We start from the raw sequence: 8618 nt of genomic DNA on the forward strand, positions 1-8618 counted from the left end.
CAGTGCTACGTGCATAGGCGACATTTTCGATCATCTTTCGACATGCCATCTTTCGACATACTATGTAACCAGGCCTCGGCATGAAAAGCATGTGCTTTTCCAAAAAAAATGGCGGCAAGGGTTTCAGATGCTGAGTTTAGAGCAGCAATGAGCGTCTTCAATCTTCCGATTCCCGAGGAAAGCCCAAGTCGAGAAGTTGTTTTGTTCACTAAAACCGAGAATGGAAAAGCGTTGGGGACACCATTAAGTTTTCAATTCCGTGTAACAAAAAATCTAAAGGAGACTAAATGCGCTTTAAGAAAGGTTTTGGCGGATACGATGGATCACTGCACCGCAGATGAGATCGTTCTGGACAACGTTTATTACGTGAAAAAACAATCAAAAACCAATGCAGTGTTTCTAATTGTTAATGAGAGTGGGATGCAGCAGGTTTTTGTGGAGTATCCGGAACGAATGAAGAATGGACACAAATCAAGTGTTCCAATACGGATGGCTGTTGACTGGCACTTTCGCGGTAAGTTTTTGATATTTATAATTTTTTTACTGTGTGGCTTTGTTCTCTATCTGCCTACTCAATAGCAAGTGAAGTCGCTAGTTTCACTATCATCCCAATTCAAGACATTTTCCGTGATAAATGGCATTTGCCGCAAACCCGCTTACCAGTTTTATAAAATGCTGTCTTCTTAGGCCTTGCGACACCAACGCGATCTTCGCCCAGGGGCAAGGATTCTCAAAAACTCAGCGCTCAGGTGGTCGCTGGAGTGAATCTGTCTTCCAATCAAGCAGATGGCCCAGTGGTAACTATCCATGATTTGAGTCAAGACGTCACTTTGGATGATCTTAAGAAACATGTAAGAATGAAAGTACCTGGCGCCTGCATAAAAGCTGGTTTCTTCTGGATGAATGCCAAAGGAAAGCAGTTATATGTTCTTAACAGTGACCAGGATTTATCTGAGGCCAAACGTGCAAAGACTAATTCAGGCGAACAGAATATAATACGGCTTGCCGTTGTTGTTGATTCAGGTATCATATTTTATTTATTTTTATTCGTATTATGCCAAACCTTCCAGATACATCATGTTTGGACTGACAAATACAGCTAGGGCAGAAAACATGATTGGGACTTGTAAACACCAGCTAGGGGCTATCCTTTTCAAAATTTGTTAATAACCTTCCCATGGAAAGGACTTAGAAATCTATTTTCATTTATTTATTTCGTTATTCATGCATTTATTTACTCGGTTTCATTACCGGTACTTGCTAGAGGCCTAACACGCCTCATTATACCAAGGGTAAATAAAGTTTTCATGATTTCATGAAGTAGCCCAAAAGTGTGATCACTTTTTTATTATTTATTCAAATTCTCTTGTGTGCACACACTATACAATCAGAGGCCAAGGATAACTAACATTTGCCACAAAAAAGTTGTCATAGTGTTGGGCATATTTTAAAACACACCGCATTCTTGTTTGTATATTCAGATAACATGAGAGACCAAAAAGGGAAAAAGAGTACAAAACGATGCTTAATGAAAAATTCACCATCAACATCAAAGAGAGTCAAGACAGACATTGACAATGACCATGATGATGAAGTTTATGAGAAATTTGTGCAAGGTATCAATACAGATTCCAAAAATGAAAACTCCAAGTGGAATGAAGTTCATATCGACCTTCGTAAAAAGTTAGAGAAGATAGGAACATTAGATCGGTTTGGTGTGGTTCACTTGAGTCTTTGGACGGACCTTATAATAAATGGAACTGTGTCAGGTGTAGAGGAAGAGCCAGATTGGTCTAAGTATAGACACATCACTTCAGTTGATCCACTGCCAAGGAAAGGAGCGCGGTTATCAATTTCTCGTACGTCAGCATCATCTTCCCAGGATATGCTAGCAGCTCTTATTTTGCAACAAGAAGCAAGACGAGAAGATGACAAAAAGCTTGAAGCACAAAGAAGACAAGAACAAGAGAGGAAGTGGGAGGAGAAGGAACGAATAAATAGAGAACAGCACCTCATGACCATGAGCATCATTTCTAAGGCTTTCTTGCCAGGAATGCCCTCTACTGCCTTGCACCCAGTTAAAGAAGTGGTCCACTCTGAGCCCAGTACATCCAAAGAAACAGGTCAGTTCAACTGCTACTGTAAAAACATCAAACCTGATAAGATTCAGCTAAGGTACAACACTTGGGATCCACCAGAATATTTATATAATACAAACAGTGGTCATGAAGGTCTAAGTGAGACCTCAAGTACAGGATCCCCAGATAAGTCTCATGACTCTGTCAATGAAACAACAGTTGGCCAGCACGTTTCAAGTATTGAGCAGTCAAGTAGTGATTCTGATAGCTTTGACTATGATGAGTGGGTCAGTGAACAAATAAGAAAATGCAGAGAAATTGAAAATTCTCATGACTTTGATGCAGAATCAGATAAAAATTTAGGATGAATATTTAATTCAAAATGTATGACCAATAAAAGGTACCTATTTCTCTATTCAGCATTTTCGGGTGAAGGTAATTGCACACATAATTTGTTACTAAAATGTCAATATTCTTCTATTTTACACAGGTCTCTTGTCTATGACAGTTGCACAGGTTTCTGATATGTTAAAGTATCTCAATCTGGGAGAATACATCAACTTATTTGAGAAAGAATCCATTGATGGTGCTATGCTCAGTTTTCTTAACATGGAAGGGCTTGTGCAGCTTGGCATAACAAATGCTTTACATGCATCCAGGATTCTTGGCCATGTTGCAAAGTTAAAATCTGATTATTAAAAAAAAAACCAGTGTGCTAGGATCACAATTTACCAGTGCCAGATTATAATGGTGTTTTGAACTTTCCTTGATAAGGAATAATGCCCCCTATAGGAAAGGAACCTGCACCCTGCATGCACATCCGTAATCAAGTGTTAATGTCTTCCTTGCCCTCCCCCTCTATGCCATGTTGTATTTGTTTCTTGTGTCCTTTTTGTTGTTGTTGTAATTTTTTAAAACAAATGTTGGCTTGGCATGGAGGGTGACCCCTACCAACAGAGGTTTTACTCCATATCAACTTACCCTAGCACACAATAAAGACTGCAATCCAGAATGTTCAGTTTTCAAGCAATTTTAACTGTTGCTTTTCTGTTGTTACAGACTCATGTTAAAGTGTTTTAAGCATGCACATGTATTGCTAAATTCTTATTGTTAGTTCTCACTATTGACAGTTCAACAGTACAATACTGTAATACTTGTGCAACAGTGCAACAAGCGAGGTTTACTTTTTAGTTGTTGTTATTGTCTTCTGTTCAGTTTTCCAAGACTCTGCCTAACATATGAAATATCAACATTATATTCTCACTTCAGTTTTACATGTTAACAAAAAATAGCATTCAGAATAATTATTGAAGATAGCCACAGTTGACAAAGAAGGCTTCTGCTTGATCAGGTGTGATCTGAAATGGTGGAAATAAAGTAATGTTTTAAAAAAGTGAGTTTGTAACATGCTATCTGAAATGAACGATAAACACAGCATATGTTTCTAAGAAAAGAAGATGATGGATTTGTGCTCGATTTCACGACTAAACTAATTGATTTCCATAAGTTCTGTTTTTACATTGCGGTTCAGTTAGCACCACATCTACGCTATCCAATCATAATTTATACGGTATATATATATATATATATATATATATATATATATATATATATATATATATATATTATATATATATATATATATATATATATATATATATATATCTTGGAAACATCTTGCTTTTTAACCTGATTGAGAGCCAAAGCAATGCAGTACTTTGGGCTCTGTTGTGCCACATCTCTGTGTCTTTTGAGCCAACTCTTGGCTGTGCCAAACGCTTCTTCAATTGGACTTAAGTCTGGTGAATAAGGGCTAGAAAAAATCGAAAAGTAACAGTTATTCATTTGAATTATTTGATTGTGTGATGAATTTTTTTTATAAAATAGACAAAAAAATGTTCACCAGTAAAAATAGTTCACTCTCAAGCTTGAAAGTGTTGAAATTACTGAATAAAGCACTTTCAAAGTTGGGCAGCAGAGTTTGTATGGTACTTGAAATATAATTTTGTTTATCAGTGTGATAAGACTGCCCTTTCAGTTTCTTTTGGTACCAAATCCTTAACAAACTTGGAAAGGATACTGAAAGGGTAATCTGGACTAAGGAAAATCAACACAACAGTCTACATGGGACTCTCACTATTGCTTGGCATGACCAATTCCCATTTTGAACCTTTTTTAAACAAAAAACAGTCAGTAGACAGAGAACACAGTCTCTGGCCATATTCTTTTGAGAAGAATAAATTACAATATATAAAGCTATGAAAGAGCAAATAGACGGTCAGGATATTTTTCAGAATCTAACAATCACTTTTCAGCAATGTGTGGTTCCAGATAATATCAATACCCTTCCCATGGAGGAGAATTGGAAATTCCAAGGGGAATCGGATCTTAAAGATGAAAATCTTTAAAGGCAAGTATGTGCCTAAACTGGAATGTTTGGAGGGAATAAGGGGTTCAAACCAAAAAAAGTCTCAGTTGGGGGGGAGATGGATATTTTCTGGAATGACGCAAATTATCCTATAACCATCATATAACTGCAGTGTGTACTGGAAGCTAGAATATTGATTCACTGTAACCTGAATTGACAAATGATTTTCATTCTATAGCTGTCAAAAGTTGGATTATTGACCTGATTTTTAATTGTTGGTTCTCATGATAATAACAAAAATCGGACCAATAACCCAACTCTTTGTGACTCATTGTTGATCAACTAAATATGGCTGTGGTAAGCTTTTTGGATTAATTTTTACAATTAATTTTTAATTCAACTCACGGAAGAAACACAACAATGCCTCCTCTTTCTCTGATCATCCTTATACACTCATTGGAGTCATGAATACGGGCATTATCCATAACAACAACAGAGTTGGGTTCTCCAAGTGCAAATCTCCCAACATGTGGCAATATGAAGTGACGTAAAGCAAAGTTGAAATCACCAGTCGAAAATGCATTTGGGATAGTGTGAGAAGCAACAACTCCTTCAATATTCATGGCAGAAACACAGCTATATTTTTCTTCTCTGACAAAATAACCAATGTTAGCAAGGATACTACCACGAGGGGATCTGCCCATTTTTCTCTGTTAGGAAATAAACAGAATGAGGTGTCATCACAAAGTAAAAAAAAGCTTGAATACAACATGCATGTAGGAGGTAATTTATCCATCAAAGGCTAATTTATAAAGAAAATAGGGAAAAATGAATAATGAGTGTATTTGGTAGACATGCATGACTGAGGACAGTTTTGAAGTCATCTAAAAAACTTGTAGAACATCTTTCACCAGGTCTCAAACATAACAGTCCTGTCACTCAAAAAAACTATTTATCCTGTATCTAGTGTATAATGTTTTTATAAACCTGCCTTCAAAATCGCACTGAAGAAAAGAAAGGAAATATATTAAATAGTTGTTTGATTCCATACTAAAACTTCATACCTGAAGTTTACTGATGTCTTTTCCAGTTTCATCAATAAATAGAAGCATGTGTCGAGGAATGGGAGCAATAAAACGAGCATAGTTTGCTCGATCAGTCTCTCTCCTTTGATAAGCAATTATTTTCATCTGTAGGATGATAATACAGGGTAATGGGCCTGATGTCAGATATCAAAAGAAATGTCTTGCTCAAACTACTAAATTATAAATTGCAACAGAAGCACTCGCAGGGGTACAACAGAGTTAACAATAATTAAGCTTAAATATATCTGAATTTGTAAGCTCGCGTAATTCTTCCATGTAAACTCTCATGTTTTCCCTTCCTTCCAGATTACGATTTTTTTAGCAAATCAAAAGTATGTAGTATCTCAAGGGTGTACTTAGTACATATAACAACAAGCTTAAACGTTTGTGCTAGTAATAAGCTTACCTTTTTGTAGGTGAAACCCAGACGAATTATTGTTCGACACATCGTTGCCAATGAAATGACTCTTCCAGTGACATCACGAAACCAATCAACATATTCATCAATATATAATTCTGCTTTTGTAATTACCATGCTCCTTATCAGCCTGTTATCGCGATCTAAGAATGTGGTAGAAAATATCCTTCAGGCTTGAAATTTTCCACGTTGGTAGCAATTTGTAATAGCTTTACTCACAAGACAGCATTCTTGGTCTTCCTCTCCTTCGAGAGGACGTAGGCTTTACGTCCTTCGTTCTCTCATACAATGCTCTTATTTTGGAAACGAAACGTTTTGAAACGAATAGACTTCGTGCAGTTTCCTCGATGGAAGATCCGTAAATAAACCGGTGATATATTACACGCCAACGTAAATCTTCGGACAGTTTCTTCACCATTTTGAATACAAAGTACATGCAGGCCTGGTTACATAGTATGTCGAAAGATGGCATGTCGAAAGATGATCGAAAATGTCGCCTATGCACGTAGCACTGAAAGCGGGTGTAAAAAGTTCTTTACAATCCTGAAAGGACTTCGGATAACAAACGGTTATCGGTCGGTTCTTGTGACACCCAGTATAATGAAGTTCGAAGTCAAAGCCTGCTCGCGAGAACGTTAATTATTCTGGATTCTGTAGTCATCTAAAATTTGACCCGAACGTATATATTTGCGCGTTGGCATTTGTTAGTCGCAGGATAAATTTTGTCCGATGCGCTTTTATTGCATTGCGTGATTTTTAACCCGACAATGCTAAAATAGTCGTTAAAGATCGTCTCGTGCATGCTATGTCTATTATCCCTCACGCACGATAGCTGCGTGTTCATCCAATGACGACCAATGCCAAAGGAGCCAAAAAAACACCGAACCATCTACGGTTACCAATTGTTAACAATTGGCTTCCTGATATTTTTGTTCCTTCCGGAAATGGAAACCCTTGCTTTAATAATTATGCTCTTAGCGTTGGTGACATGATATTACTTGTCAGCACTGTTAGGCTTATATCCCGACGTTACTAATCGAACCAAATCGAACGTTCGATTAATCGAACTTACTCGAACTGAATCGAACTGTAATCACGCGATTAGGTTCGATTAAGTTCGGTAATCGAACAGAATCGAACTCTCACAAAAAATTTTGAGTAATCGAACTAAATCGAACGTTCGATTAGGCTCGATTAAGTTCGACTGGGTTCGATTTGAAAATCATGGAAAATGGATGTTGATTAAAAAACAACGGTCGTAAAATTCACGGTCTAATTACATTTGGCTGCAAATGGCGGTATGTTCCCAATAAACGGGTGTGAATACGAGTGTCACAGGCGCGGTTGTTTAGCCCAGAACAACGAATAAATAAACAGAAAGGAAATTGATGTCAATTTTATTACTGTTTGTCGCTTATTTCTTCACATTCTTTCAACGTGTTTTGTACTCCAATTTGATTCAAGGCTCTCGATAGGTTTCTGGCTTTAGTTCTCGTCATCTGCACTTGGACCTTGAGTGGAACATTTATTCCCCCGCCAACCCGCCAGCGTCCTCTGGGATCGTCAAATGGTTGTCCAGTAACCACACTAAAAATTTAAAATGTACGGGATTAAAACAGTGATTAACTCTAGGATTTACCTCCTAGAAAATAATTGTTCGGCCGAGAAGCTTTGTGTCAAATGTCAAACTTACAATAAACTGCTTACCATTTTAGTTCCTCCCGAATTGGCCAGAAAGGTGCAACAAGCACACGTTCGAGATGCCCCAGTTGACCACGTGCATTTGTTACTTTGAACGCTCTTCCTCTTGCCCCATGTTTCCTTTGTGCCACAAACTCTTCACCTTCATTTACAACAAAAGGGCATTCTTGATAACCTTTGGCAACACACCGAATTTCAACTCGAACTATTTGATTTTTCTCGTGCTCTTGGCTTTCCGACATCTTCAAAACTTCTCCCACGCGTGATCTGACCTTGATGTTTAGTTACTGCGGGAGTTACTGACGAGACGTCACGTACGTAATTGTGGTTTAAATTCTCCAGGAAATTCTACACAGTAGGGTATCGTGAATAGGAATTATTTAACTGTAACTGCTGAAGACGGCGGGGTTTTAGAAAGAGACAATATCGCTAACCCTCCTTTCGAAGAAACTCATAACAGATTGTTGTCAAACGAAAACTATGTAGAGTATGACGGCCAGGTATTCCATATAGCACATTTCCTTTCACTGCAAGAAGGAAAAGTTTATAAACCAAATTCTGGAAGAATTGCGCGCTGGATGACAACTTCTAGGGCAAACTTTTATGATTCTATAGAGAAACAAACAGAGACTCTTCATTCTGATACATTAAGTCTGGAATCATATGTTGCTATTTTCCGTCCAAGTACAGGACTTGTAATTGGAAAGGTTGTACGAATGTTGCGAGGTTTTAGGACTTCTTCGTTATTCCCCTTGCTTATAATCGATCGTAAAGAGTCTAAAAAGCAGCAGGGCTTTACAGAGCTGTGTGTTTTGACACTCGATGAAATCAGGACAGTGGAAGGCGATGACACCAAACTATCGAGAAATTACAGAGAAAGTAAGAAGTATATTTGGTGTAATTACAAGGAATGTATAAGCCCCATCACGGTGACAATAAACGACGAAAGAACAATCACATTATCGGAA

The 8618-nt window shown here is 37.7% G+C and overlaps 3 protein-coding genes across 4 annotated transcripts; 1 reads left to right on the forward strand and 2 right to left on the reverse strand.

The window, feature by feature from the left end:
• The first annotated feature begins 123 nt into the window (after positions 1-123).
• LOC144640732 (uncharacterized) lies at positions 124-2874 on the forward strand. Its single transcript, XM_078499816.1, has 3 exons — positions 124-1023; positions 1482-2123; positions 2569-2874. Exons 1-3 carry the CDS (start codon positions 858-860, stop codon positions 2775-2777), a joined length of 1017 nt encoding a protein of 338 aa, XP_078355942.1. The 5' UTR covers positions 124-857; the 3' UTR covers positions 2778-2874.
• Positions 2714-6471, reverse strand: LOC144640731 (uncharacterized). Of its 2 annotated transcripts, XM_078499813.1 has the most exons (6): positions 6169-6471; positions 5938-6092; positions 5511-5636; positions 4852-5156; positions 3768-3891; positions 2714-3436 (listed from the first exon to the last, which is right to left on the reverse strand). In XM_078499813.1, exons 1-6 carry the CDS (start codon positions 6419-6421, stop codon positions 3383-3385), a joined length of 1017 nt encoding a protein of 338 aa, XP_078355939.1. In that variant the 5' UTR covers positions 6422-6471; the 3' UTR covers positions 2714-3382. The 2 variants fall into 2 exon arrangements, with proteins under 2 accessions (XP_078355939.1, XP_078355940.1); XM_078499814.1 differs by lacking the exon at positions 3768-3891.
• An 859-nt stretch (positions 6472-7330) lies between these two features.
• Positions 7331-8010, reverse strand: LOC144640733 (uncharacterized). Its single transcript, XM_078499817.1, has 2 exons — positions 7657-8010; positions 7331-7536 (listed from the first exon to the last, which is right to left on the reverse strand). Exons 1-2 carry the CDS (start codon positions 7890-7892, stop codon positions 7350-7352), a joined length of 423 nt encoding a protein of 140 aa, XP_078355943.1. The 5' UTR covers positions 7893-8010; the 3' UTR covers positions 7331-7349.
• Between the last annotated feature and the right edge of the window lie 608 nt (positions 8011-8618).

Source organism: Oculina patagonica, unplaced genomic scaffold (assembly GCF_052425735.1).
Source record: "Oculina patagonica isolate OP01 unplaced genomic scaffold, crgOcupat unplaced437, whole genome shotgun sequence".
Lineage (NCBI taxonomy): Eukaryota > Metazoa > Cnidaria > Anthozoa > Scleractinia > Oculinidae > Oculina > Oculina patagonica.

Excerpts from the sequence above, each read along its gene's own strand:
- LOC144640732 (XM_078499816.1), top strand. The coding sequence starts at position 858 with ATGAAAGTACCTGGCGCCTGCATAAAAGCTGGTTTCTTCTGGATGAAT. Across the intron at positions 1,024-1,481 it reads TGCCGTTGTTGTTGATTCAG|ATAACATGAGAGACCAAAAA; the intron begins GTATCATATTTT and ends TTGTATATTCAG. Across the intron at positions 2,124-2,568 it reads CAGTACATCCAAAGAAACAG|GTCTCTTGTCTATGACAGTT; the intron begins GTCAGTTCAACT and ends TATTTTACACAG.
- LOC144640731 (XM_078499813.1), bottom strand. The coding sequence starts at position 6,421 with ATGCCATCTTTCGACATACTATGTAACCAGGCCTGCATGTACTTTGTA. Across the intron at positions 3,892-4,851 it reads GGCATTGTTGTGTTTCTTCC|CCCTTATTCACCAGACTTAA; the intron begins GTGAGTTGAATT and ends GATTTTTTCTAG. Across the intron at positions 3,437-3,767 it reads TTGCTTTGGCTCTCAATCAG|ATCACACCTGATCAAGCAGA; the intron begins GTTAAAAAGCAA and ends CCACCATTTCAG.
- LOC144640733 (XM_078499817.1), bottom strand. The coding sequence starts at position 7,892 with ATGTCGGAAAGCCAAGAGCACGAGAAAAATCAAATAGTTCGAGTTGAA. Across the intron at positions 7,537-7,656 it reads ATTCGGGAGGAACTAAAATG|TGTGGTTACTGGACAACCAT; the intron begins GTAAGCAGTTTA and ends TTAAATTTTTAG.